The 12,916-nt window shown below is 46.5% G+C and overlaps 1 protein-coding gene across 1 annotated transcript in view; it reads right to left on the reverse strand.

The window, feature by feature from the left end:
* Positions 1-1,210: 1,210 nt before the first annotated feature.
* The window catches only part of LOC122483813 (oxysterol binding protein), a 36,022-nt gene continuing 24,316 nt past the window's right edge, over positions 1,211-12,916 (reverse strand). Inside the window, exons 10-14 of the mRNA XM_043581216.1 lie at positions 7,615-7,718; positions 6,288-6,383; positions 5,346-5,527; positions 3,984-4,204; positions 1,211-3,885 (exon numbers count right to left, since the gene is read on the reverse strand). Coding sequence (XP_043437151.1) covers positions 3,743-3,885; positions 3,984-4,204; positions 5,346-5,527; positions 6,288-6,383; positions 7,615-7,718 — 746 coding nt within the window. The 3' untranslated portion in view covers positions 1,211-3,742. The remainder of the gene's footprint in view (positions 3,886-3,983; positions 4,205-5,345; positions 5,528-6,287; positions 6,384-7,614; positions 7,719-12,916) is intronic.

Here is a 12,916-nt window from a genome sequence, read left to right on the forward strand (position 1 = left end):
AACTTTTAGAAGCAAGCTCTAAATTTTGACAGCAATCTTAGAGTTTCACAGGGTGTACACCTTATAGTGAAAAAATTCCAAAGAAGATTTTTCTACACCTCTTTTTAGGGTTGGTTTTCATTTATCTTGCTGAAAGTAGAGTAGGCCCTTGCAATGTGTGGGACCTCAGAGGTCCCTGACAAGTGTACTAATTTGTACTTCTGCTGGGTCATTTTGAAGCATGAGTATGGTAGACCCTTCGGGATCCACATCCCAGCCAATCAGGTCACAGTAGCCCATGAAAAGACTAAAGAAAGGATTGTTACTATGTTCCAGCTACATTTGCCCCTTTTGGATGAAATTGTGTAGCACAGTGCTATTCAAGATTGCCGGATGTAGGTCTCACAAGTGCAAGGGTCTACTGCAATGTTTTTAGCTTGCCAGAAAAAAACCTGGTAAGTTGCTGAATTACCGTCAAGCCCAGCAGTGTGAATCAGGCAAATGACTTGAACAGATGAGTGGCCTTCCCAAGAACCAGGCTAGAACAATCCCTGGAGACACAGCTCATTTTTGTGGACTTGAGAGCCTTGGGAAATCAAGGAGCCTGGAGGCTGAACCTCAAGGCTGCTCTTTCCTGCAGATCGACCTCCAAGGTGGCACTCTCCACATCACTAACCCTCTGCATAATATGACCTAATCCAGGAGGAAATGACTTAACTGCCAGCTGCCTTCCAACCCACTTTCTCTTAGGACACAAAGTTGTAGGGGGTCACAGACTCGGTGGTCAGACAACCCAGCTTTGGATTTGAATGACTGTGCCCAACCATGCGCTGTGTGACCTTGGGTGAATTTAGGGGTTTTTTTTGTGCCTTTTCCCAGTGCCTTTCTTCATATTCAACACGACGATTCTAACATTTACCTCTTAAAATTGTGTGTGAGCCAGACAAAGTTCAGAATCTCTAAGTCAGCCTGCTGGGCCCAGGAGCAGATGCCCAGTCACAGGGCAGGGCCCGAGCCTGCCCTGATGTGCAGCCTATCTGGGTCCTTTGATTCCTTTGCCCACCTCCCCCCTGCCCTGAACTTTACAGTGAAAACCTAACCAAGCCTTTTCACAGTCCTAATGCTCTCCAAGGCCTTTAAATCAATCCTCCATTGCTTACGTTTCAAAGTACAGAATTGATTCCCTACAAGAAACAGCTAAGAATCTGAGAATCTAAATGGGCAAGAGAAATTACATTCAAGAAAACTTTTATTTTTGGAGGTGAAACAGGCTCAACATCAAAAGCACTAGACACGATTCCCCTATAACTAAGGTGGGACACTGACGGTTACATGCCATCGAATCGGAAGGGCCTGTTGAAACTACTCCGCTGTCCACGGGCCCTTGAGAATGTTGCCAAATGCTTGGAACGCCTAGAAACCCGTGCCCCATTCTTCTTTCAATTTCTCGCAAAGATCAGCTGCCCGCTTCCCAAGAACGAACCAGCACTGGGTCAGTCCTCCAGGCCCTCCTCCACCACTGCTTCCCTGGTGGGAGTACAAGTGAATCAGACAAACGATATGACTTTTTAAAAATTATTTAATTTAGTAGTTTTCTTGGAAAAAAAAATAAGGCAAAAAAAAAAAAAAACGAAAATATATATAGTTTTGTTTCAATGTGACTTCATTTCACCTGAAGGACTCAAAGCTTCTCCATTAGCAGGAATCTGACTGGGGATCAGGCTGGAAATGTAGTGCAGATGGTGAAGGAAGAAGGGGAGGGTCGGGGGGGATAAAGCAGAGCTGTTCAGTTTGGTTGAGGAATCCCCGCTCTGGCTGAAGTCCCTTGATTAGGTCACAGCCTTTACAGGCCTCCTTGCAAGACGGCCCAGCGCAACCCCGCGCTTACAGTGGGAATCGGGGTCTTAGAGGAAACTCCCGGCGGCTGCCCCTTTCTCAAGTGCATCACAGATAGGAAGGGAGGGATGGCGAGGAAGGAACAGAAGTACTAATTTGTCTAGTGTAAATCCCATTTCCGTGCAGGGATGGCTTCCTCTGGAATGATATTTCCCCCAGGACCCACACTGGCTGAGGCTCAGCAGTTAAGGAACAGAAACAAAAAACACTAACAAAAAGCATACAAGGAAGGCACCTCAATTTGTGATCCTCAACCAAGGGTGGGCTGCACAGGGGTAGATCTCTGAACAGGACAGCTAAAACAAATACAGAATACAAAATGAAGGAAGCCAAGGCCCGACAGGCGTGGTTCTCTCACCCACCCCAACATGACGGCACTTTCGGCCCCACGTCCTGGGAAGAAGTTTCTTTTGGGAATCAGCTGTGTATGCTGCGATTTGGACAGAGGTGGAATTAAACTGGAAATCACCGTCCTCTCTACCCACGCTCTTCCTAACAGAAGAAGGAAAAAAGGCGGGAAGAGTTAGGATTTCATTTTTAAGAGTCAGGCAATCAGGAGAGCAGAATCTAGACAGCAGTGGGCAGGCACTCCATGACACAGACCAGGGATCGAGTCCATGCTCAGTAACTGCCAGATGTGACCCTACACAGGTTCTGGATCTGCCTGCCCCTAAAAGATGGAAGACAGGGGAGGCCCCAGCCCACATCAGTGTGTCCAAGAGAGAGTCCCAGGGAGACAAATGATACCAAAAAACAAGATTCTTAATGGGAAGGAGGAAGATCAAACAAAAAAATTAGATTTTTCTCTACATATATATAATATACAGGTATTTAACACATTATTCTAGAGGTGGCTCCAGTCCGTAGGGCTTGAGAGATGGTGAAAACTTTTGTTCCAAATTAAGTCCTTCTCTCAAATTCTGAAGGATGTCAGAATAGGGCAGGTAGTGCTTTGCTCCGCACGGGGGCCCAGACCCAAACTGGTATCGTGCTGAGAGAGAGGGAGATGGGGGTGGGGGCAAGAAAGGCAATGAAGGATGGGGGTGAGGAGGAATGGGGACGGCAAAGTGACGAGCGGTCTCTTCCATCCTTTGTGTTCTCAGAAGTTCTCGGCCTGACGAAGTCCAGAAAACTCCCTTGTGAGGATAACGTGACCCTCCTACCAACCACCAAAGCAGCCTCCGGTCGCTGTCAAAGAGGGAGGACGGCAGAAGGGTATTTTACGCAAGATAGAAACTTCTAAGAATGTCACTCTGAATATTCCAACCTTACAGAACAAGCCCCCTCGCCAGCGTTCCGATACCGCAGTTACCTCTGGGTGGACACCCCATTAAACTGACCCCGTCTGTGACCCCGCCTCATAACGCCACGCCTAAGCTCCACTGCAGTCATTCACGATGCCTCCGTTGGTAAGTCTTATGTGCTTCCTCTTTGAAGGAACTTCTAAATTCAGCTCTTGCTCTGAACAGCACCAAAAATGCCCCTGAATCATAATCTCATGCGGACCTTGGCTGAGCAGGTTACTACAGGGGAGGGTGAATGACGTCATCTTAAAATGGGGGCAGAGGGAGAAGGAAGAGTCGAGAGTACTTGACTTTGCAGAAGGGCTGTAACGCTAACTTTCAGCCACTCACCCTCCCCCTTACAAACATAGGTATCTAGTATGTCGATTTCAGTTTCAATCAGCTAAGGCAACCAGCCAATCACCACCACTGGTGTCTGCTTCTGGTGATTGATTTGGAAAAAATGATTGGTTAAGACAGACAAACTGGAGGAAAGCGCTTGGTAAGAGTCACAAATGCCAGCTTTCCCGCACATCCTCTGTCATCTTCTCCTTTGGATCCTCCTCCTTTTTGTTGCTGCCATTTCAGAAAATGTCCGGGCATGAGGTCCAGTCCTGTTTTTCTTTACATTCCCAGTATCCTCCCCTATAAATATGGGTTAACTCCTTGGTAACAGGGTCCTTCTTCCGCTCAAACCACAGTGCTTTATAGGGATCGTACGGTGTGCCTAAAGGGAAAGCGGGGGGAGAAAGCGGAGTGAGAGCCAGAAACACACGAAGTGATTCTCCACGCATCAAGAAATAGAGTAGAAGGCAGGTTCGTTACCATCCTCGGTGGCTTTCATAGCTTCTGCTTCTCTCTTCTTCCTGGAAAGTCTTTGTTTTTCCTCCAGGCGCTGCTTCTCAGCATTGGCTTCATCCCAGCGCCCGTTTTCCATCAGTCTCTGGTCGGGCCGCAATCTGCTGTCTGTGGGGGCAGTGCCACTTTCCCAGGCATTGAGCGTGAGAGCGAGCTCTGAGAAGTAGTACATGTTTTCTGCGTTCTTCCTGCAAGTAAAGGATGGGGAAGAGAAACGGTGATGCCAGAGCCCCGGGCCTCGTTAAGGAGCAACGACCCAAAGACGACCTCCCCGAAGCTGTTCTACAGATGGACAGACTCTAGGACCAGGTCAGGCTCCCCTAGTTAAGAGACCCAGACTGGACCATCCCCCATCCCCTCCCCTAGCATCACTTGTGCCAGCAGTCCGCTGGGCTTGTGCTGTGCTCAGCGGAGATTAAGAAGAATGGAAGGGAACATTCTGCTAAATGAACTTTCTTATTCCTATTTCCTTCGCTTTCTTTTTAACCTGTTCTGGGATAATCTTGCTGTTATTATACACTGGGTAAATGAGATGACAGGAGACAAATGGCCTCCGTCTTCATTCCGAATTCCCGTATATCATCTCAGAGACCTTTAGATGGCCACTGGGTCTCAGGCTAAATTGTTTTTTCTTTTAATGTTTTTTTTAACATTTTTGAGAGAGTCAGAGCACAAGCGGGGGAGGGGCAGAGAGAGAGGGAGACACAGACTCTGAAGCAGGCTCCAGGCTCCAAGACATCAGCACAGAGCCGGATGCGGGGCTTAAACTCACAAACTGTGAGATCATGACCCGAGCGGAAGCTGGACACTCAACGGAATGAGCCACCCAAGCGCCCCTCAGGCTAAACTGTTAACAGGTGGTAGGCATCTTTCTCCTCCAGCCACTTCTGAAGAGGTTTGTTTGTTTGTTCTATTTTTGAGAGAGAGAGTGTGAGTGTGGGAGGGGCAGAGGGAGAAGGGGACAGAGAATCCCAAGCAGGCTCTGCACTGTCAGCACAGAGCCTGACGTGAGGCTCAAACTCACGAATGGTGAGATCATGATCCGAGCTGAAGTCACTCAACCGACTGAGCCACCTGCTTTTGAATAGTTTTGCTCTAAATTACAAATATTTCTTGGCAGATGTGACTTGCTTTGTTTCAGCTTTCCTGACAAGGCACACTACAACTCAAATCATACAATGACCACCTTCTGGTTATCTCTCCAAAAGTTCTGATTTCCCTGGCTGATCCCTCACATAATTCAGTGGGAAGGAAGGCAGAAATGCCATCAACATTGCTCCAAGGTTGAGGTCAAAGTGTTACCTGGAGAGCCGGGATATGGATACTCACGGTAAAGGGTTCCTTTTCCATAGCATGACCCTGCTTTCCTCTGCCTCATGGCCTCTCTGTCGAGCATCACCCCCATTTTCCCCAATGACTGGTTGTACTTTGAAACAATCCATTTTTTCATCCCATGTCCCCAGAAGGGCAAAGTGAACTTTTCCTGATGGATCGGTCACTTCCCCGGTCACCTGCAAGGGTGGGGAGCAGGGCTTTGGAGTACGGCAGTCGGCGTGATGTAGCTTACCTGACTATTCTGGCAACCAAAGTCCTAGGGTAAATACTGGTTAAATCCTGCTATGGCAAACACCGTGGAGCCACCCAGATTATTTCGGTATACTTTTCTGAGCTGTGTAAAATAAATGGCCATGAGCTGGGTTTCCTCATTTTGTGGTATAGGGATTTTTGTTGCAATGATATATGCAGGGAAAGGATCTGACTGGTACTTGGAATTATGGTATTTTCTTCTCCCTGGAAGTCAGACAGCCACAAGCAGATTTAATCCCCGACTCTTCTTCACTGTCCATCAAAACTCATGGCACAATTCCACTGTGGTGGTGACGCAAGACTCGCACTCAGACCTCACAGAGGTCAAACTGCCCATCCTTCTTCCTGAAATCCTTTTATTGGTCCTTCCTCTGTGCTTCCCATTTCCAATCTCTCATTGCTCTTGACTTTTCCTTTCTTACTCAATGTCTTTCCCAGAAAAGAAAGGATTTGGTTTGGCAATGCAATCTAGTCTCCCTTCTTGCTGACTTTCTCCTTTACCTCTCCTTCCCTGCCGCCCTCCCCCTCCCCCCACCCCTGCCAAATCACCACATACATATTTAGGAGATGTAGATATATGTATGTCAGACTGTCTATCCATCCATTATCTACACGAACCCCAAAGGAGCAGGCTTTCTAAGAGATACACGCTAAGGAAAAACATTTAAACTCAACTTTTCTTACCTTTCTTGCTACATCACGAGAGAAGTAGCTATAAGGAACAAATTTAAGATTGCACTTGTCGCCCGTCTTGTGATTCACAATATCAATTTCACCGGACTAGAAAACAAAAGGCATCATGGATTGATTTCGTTTATTTATTTGTTTGTTTATTTAATGTTTACTTATTTTTGAGAGACAGAGAGAGGGGGTGAGCGGAGGAGAGGCAGAGTGAGAGGCAGAGATGATCCAAAGTGGGCTCTGTGCGTGCTGATAGCAGACAGCCCGATGCAGGACTTGAACTCATGAACCGTGAGATCATGACCTGAGCCAAAGTAGGTCACTTAACTGACTGAGCCACCCAGATGCCCCTTATTTATTTTTAATGTTTATTTATTTTGAGGGAAAGAGAGTGTGCAAGCAGGGGAAGGGCAGCGAGAGGGGATCCCAAGCATGCTCCGTGCAGTCAGCACAGAGCCTGACACAGGCCTTGATCTCACAAACCATAAGATCATGACCTGAGCCGAAATCAAGAGCCAGGCACTTAACTGACTGAGCCACCCAGGTGCCCATGGCTTGATTTTATCAGTCCCAGGGGATCTGAATGTCTGCTAGACCCCATGCCTCATAATTCCTCACTTTTCCATCTTACACTCTTGGACTCCCTTGCTTATGGCTTCCGGTCTCAGCTGACCCGAGAAGCCACGGAACCTTGGTATTCAGAACCTTGGTATTCCAGGTTGGGATCAGGACCAAATGCCTTCTGGTTTTCCTTCAATTGTGTGTCACGTTAGGTGGCCTATGATATGCCCCTCAGCACATATGCTGATATTCACATAACGGTTTGCCTTTTCCAGACCAGGCCCTTGTCAGCAAACTGACAAGTAATTAGATGTTATTTTAGTACAGTTCTTACACTTGTGTATTTTGTTAAATACTTCTCAATCTCTACATATTTGTCATGGGTCTCCAGTGATACAGTAACTCTTTGAGGACAATGTCTTATCTGATTTTGTATCCCCAAGACCTAGACTCTGCCTGGCAGTAAATGTCTGATGAATAACGAAAGGATGAAGAGTAGGAGCCGTGTTTATTATTTTCCTGTACTTTCATAGTAGCCGACACAGTCCTGATAGAGCAGTCATTGAATGAATATTATAAATTGGTAATTTACAAGTAAGAATTTGTGGTATAGAAACTCGGGAAGGTTGAGGTGGGGCTACTGGCTGAGAGCAGTTCGTTGAGAGAGGTGGATAAATCAGGGTCAAGTTCACATGCCCTGGACACTGCAAAGAGGTACCTAAGAAGGTATTCTTCTGAACTTCAGTACAGTTTGGGCACCTCTGCTTACCTGATCTATCCACAACTTGCCCACGATAATGTTGTGCACCGTTGTGGTAACTTTTTTCCAAGTGTAGTGGTGCCCAGTTGCATGGAAAATACAGTGGATGCTACCTGGAAACAGAGAGAGGTACACAAATTAAGCCAAATGTTAGGATAATAGCATCACTTTAGGTACAAATAATAATGGATTAACTTTCCTCTATTAATATTTCTCACTTTGAAAAGGAAAACAATAAACCAAAAAGGATTTATAATTTTTTTAAACGTTTATTTATTATTGAGAGACAGAGTGTGAGTGGAGGTGGGGGCGGGGGGGGGGGCAGGCAGAGAGAGAGGGAGACACAGAATCTGAAGCAGGCTCCAGGCTCTAAGCTGTCAGCCCAAAGTGGGGCTCGAACTCACAAACCGCAAGATCATGACCAGAGCTGAAGTCAGATGCTTAACTGACTGAGCCACCCAGGTGCCGCTATAATCTTTTTTTTAAGTTTATTTATTTTGAGAAAGAGAGAGCACAAGCAGGGGAGGGGCAGAGAGAGACAGGGAGAGAGAGATTCCCAAGTAGGCTCCACACTCGGTGCAAAGCCCCAACACAGGGCTCAATCTCACGACCCTGAGATCATGATCTGAGCCAAAATCAAGAGTTGGATGCTTAACTGACTGAGCCACCCAGGAGCCCTAGGATTTATAACTGTCTTAAATACTGGAAGCACTGATTGATTTTTTTTCACCTGATTTTTAAATTTATGAATAAAATACACCTAAATGATGACAAACGCTGATAACTGACAGAGCTTAGCTAGGAAGCAACATTCTGCAATTGTAGAAATAAAAATGAAAGCAAAAGCTCCAATTCTTTTCACCAACTCTGCCTGCCCAGACCATCTGCAAAATTGACAGGAACAGGTCCAATGTGCCCCAATATGAGAAATGAAATAGAATTGTGGAAAGGAGCACACACTGGTCGTCAGGACTGGGGGCCAGGCCCTCTTGTTAGTCACTAGCTGTGTGACCATAAGCAAACCACTCTTCTAAAGGCCTTAGCAGTAAAGAAGGTGTAGGGATGGAGAAGGGCTCTGGAGCCAGGAAGAACTGGATTCAATCCTGGCTCCACCACTCATTGGATATGTGATCCTGGGTTGTGTGATAAAGAATTGGTCTGGTCTTCATCCATGGTTCCTGGGAGGGAACCTCTAAACCTTTGGAATTTCCTAAGTAATAGTAACGTCTGTGTTATTCATGGGGGCCCTGATAGTTTATGCCAAAGAGCTGACGTGGTGGACCCCTAGATAGCTTATGCTCAAGAGGAGGCCAGGCCAGAAAGGCCAACCATGTAATTAAGAGACTTGGGGCTTTGAATCACTTGAAATCAGCCAGACCCCCCCCCCCCCCCACCTCCTGGGAATGGTATTCCCTTCTCTGTAGGGAGGGAAGGAGGCCTAGATATTGAGTTCACTCATGTGGCTGATGATTCAGTCATGCCTACCTAATGAAACCCTAATAAAATCTCTGGACAGCGAAGCTTGGTGCAGCTTCCTCGTTGGTGAACATATCAATGTGCCAGGAGGGCTACGTGCCCTGATTCCACAGGAGAAGGCATGGAAGTTTATGTTCACGACCCTTGCAGACCTTGCCTTATATGTCTCTTCATTTGGCTGGTCCTGATTTGTACCCTTTGTAATAAAACTGTAATGGTAAGAACAGCATTCCCCTGGGTTCTGAGTCATCTTGGCAAATTATCGAAACTGAAGCCAGTTGGTCAGAAGTACAGATGGCCTGGGGACCCCCAAATTCATGGCTGGCATCTGGTGTGAGGGCAGTCTTGGTGGAGACTGTGCCCTTAACTTATGGGGTCTGCATGAATCTGGGAGGTCAGCAACAGAACTGCATGAGAGTATTGTGTCCTGGATAGGTTGTGTAATTTCCCCGGGCCTCTGCTTTATAATCTGTAGACGGGATAAACAGACCTTGTTGTGCAGCAAATGTCTGTTTATTTGCCCAATAAAATGCCTGAAACATCATGGGCACTCAGCAGATACAGTCTTCTCCTGTTCTTATGAGTTCATCTCAGACACCAAACCCAAAAGTGAGGTGAACAGAGGTGACTACAGATTCAAAACAATAAAAAAAAAAAAAAAAATGGAAAGATACGCAACAGATATGTAGATCTTCACGTATGTACTGCGAATACGGTCACTGATGGGAGCGGAGAACTCTAAGCTCCCTCTGCAGCCACTAACGAACAGAAGACTAATTATGTGTCTTTCTCGTACAAGAGACTAAAATAGCCCTGCTGGCTGCAGCAGCCATGATGACAATGACGCTAACGAGAACAGTAGCAGCCCTGCTGAGAGCACCTGCTGTGTCCCAGGCGGTAGGCTGAGCTACCGGTCTCTTCACACATGATCCCATTTAATCTCAACAGCCACCTTTCAAGTACCTGTGCTGCCCACACATCTCCTCAATCCCTCACTCAATACCTCTTCCACCACCCCTGCCGTCTAAAGCCACTGTCATCTCTTGCCTGAAGCCAACAACTTTGTTTTGGTCCCAGCTTCCACGTCGGTCACCTGATAGTCTCTGGTCAAAATGATCCGTGTCAAACATGTCCCATCAACGCTGTGTCAAATCTCTCCGTTTCTGCCCTCTGCAATTAAAACAGGACTCACCCCCTTTCCCTGGTGTACAAAACCCTACAAGAGCCGGCCCCTGCCGGTCCCTCAGATCGCACTTGGAAGCTGCTGGTGGCCTTGGTGCTTCTCGACCATGCTGTGTCTGCTCCCCTCTCAGGGCCTTTCTCTTTAAGGGGTTCCCTTGCTGGGACACTTGCCTGCAGATCTTCTTCTGGTTGCTTTCTTTTTATTAGTTAGGTCTCTGCTCCAATTGTCTCTTCAGAGACCATTTCCTTGACGACCTTGTCCAAGAAAGCACAAACACACTTGTTTCTCCACCGTTAACCCCTGTCTCCACTTGCTCTATTTCTTCATGGAATCACCACTAGATAAAAATTAAATATTCACGGACAATAATTATTACGGAGGTGTTTTTGGTTACTTTTTTTGTCTGCTCAAGAAATGGATGCCAGCTAAGTGAGGGCAGAGTGGCTCTGCTCACCACATCACGCCCACAGCACCTAGAACTGTTTCTGGCATACCGTGGGCATTCAGATACCTGTGGACACTTCAGCTGTAGGCACTGTTCTCCCCTGCCTTTGTTTCTACTGCTGCTGGAACGGACTGCCACAAACTTTATGGCCTAAAACCACGGGGTTGTTAAACTGTTACAGTTCTGAAAGTCGGAAGTCTAAAATCAAGGTGTCGGAAGGGCTGCGTTCCCTCTGAAGACTCTATTAGAGATCCGTTTTCTTGCCTTTTCCAGCTACCTGAGGCCACCCGCATCCTCCAGGCTGTGGTATCTCTCTAGTACCACTCACACCTCTTGCCTCTGTTGCCACCGCCTCTGATTCTCCAGCCTCCCTCTCATAGAAACCTCTGGGATTGTATTGGGCCTATAGGAAATCTCCAGAATTATCTACCCATCTCAAAATCTTTAATTTAACCACACTGCAGCGTTCCTTTCACTATGAGCAGTCGTATAGTCACGGGTTCCAGGCATGAGGATGTGGACATTATTCTGGGAGGAGGGAGCCTTATTCAGCCTATCATACCCCCATTTTACCAATGAAGACTCTGAGCCCAGAGAGAGAAAACAGTTTTTCCAAGGTCACACAGCTAGTGAACGCCAGAGCTGTGGATCAAAATAAGATCAGAGTATCTGTACTGCCTAGTACCATATCCTTGTGCCCCACCCTGTTGTTCTGCAGTGTCCCTTTCAGCTCCCAGGGATAGTGGGAAAACAAAGAAAGCCCCATGGGTGCCTTCCTTTATATAATATTTGTGTCTTGGAGACTTGGCAATAAATTAAAGATCTAAAAGTGGAGGTTCTTAAAATATTTGGAAAGGAAGATATTGCCACTTCAGAATGGTCAAGTAAAGGACTTCCATATTTCCTGTGCCTCAGGAAAATCAGTTTTTTTCCAGTAAGATCGATTTAAGAACACTAGCAAAAAATTATCAGAATCAACTTCTTCAGAACTCTGGTAAAAAAAATGAGCTTTGTGGCATTTTAACTTGCTCTCCTCCCATCCTCCTCTCCCCAGCTTGGCAGTAGCCTTAAAAACCAGTAGCCTTACAATCACGGCAGACGTGAAAACCAGGAAGCAGCCTAGCAAACACTGGAGGGAGCAGATGGTATGAAGCTCCCCAAAAGCCTGATCTCCAAGAAACTGTCACTATCTGATCTGTCTGGTGGTTCCTCTTAAGTTCCCACTCCTAGGGCTCTGACCTGACTCAGCCCCTGCTCCCCTCAAACAGCCTTTTCCTAGTGGCGATGATCAAAACAACCAATGGCAATTGTTTAACACAGTGGCTGCCTCAGGCAGTGTTCACAATTGGGGCAGTTAATAAATAGTGGACCCAAATCCCAAATCTGATGAAAAACATTAATCTACATATCCAAGAGGTACAACAAACTCCAACAGGATAAACTCAAAGAGCACCACACCAAAACCCATCACAATCAAACTACTGAAAGACAAAGAGAAAATCTTCAAAGTGGTAAGAGAGAAGTGACACATCACATATAAATGACCCTCAATAAGATTATCAGAAACCTCAAAGGCCAAAGGCAGTGGGATGACATATCCAATAATGCTGAAGGAGAAAAAATTATCAAATCAAGAATTCTGTATCCAGCAAAACTATCCTTCATAAACAAAGAAAAACTTCAGACATTTCCAGACAAACAAAAACTGAAAAAATTCATAGCTGGCATACCTTCCCTTCAAGAAATATACCAAAGGAGCCCCCCCCCCCCCCCCCCCCCCCAGATGGTTCAGTTGGTTGGGCATCCAACTTCGGCTCAGGTCATGATCTCACAGTTCTTGAGTTTGGGCCCTGTGTCAGCCTCTCTGCTGTCAGAACAGAGCCCACTTTGGATCCTCTGTCTCCCAATCTCTCTGCCCCTCCCCCACTTTCTTTCTCAAAAATAAATAAACATCAGGCACCTGGGTGGCTCAGTCAGTTGGGCGTCCAACATCAGCTCGGGTCATGATCCATGGATCGTGGGTTCAAGCCCCACATTGGGCTCTGTGCTGATGGCTAAGAGCCTGGAGCCTGTTTCAGATTCTGTGATTCTGTGTCTCCCTCTCTCTCTCTGCCCCTTTCCCATCTCTCTCTCTCTGTCTCTCTCTCAAAAATAAACATTGAAAAATTAAAACAACAATAATAATAAAAATAAATAAACATTTAAAA

This window comes from Prionailurus bengalensis, chromosome D1 (assembly GCF_016509475.1).
Source record: "Prionailurus bengalensis isolate Pbe53 chromosome D1, Fcat_Pben_1.1_paternal_pri, whole genome shotgun sequence".
NCBI classification, from domain to species: domain Eukaryota; kingdom Metazoa; phylum Chordata; class Mammalia; order Carnivora; family Felidae; genus Prionailurus; species Prionailurus bengalensis.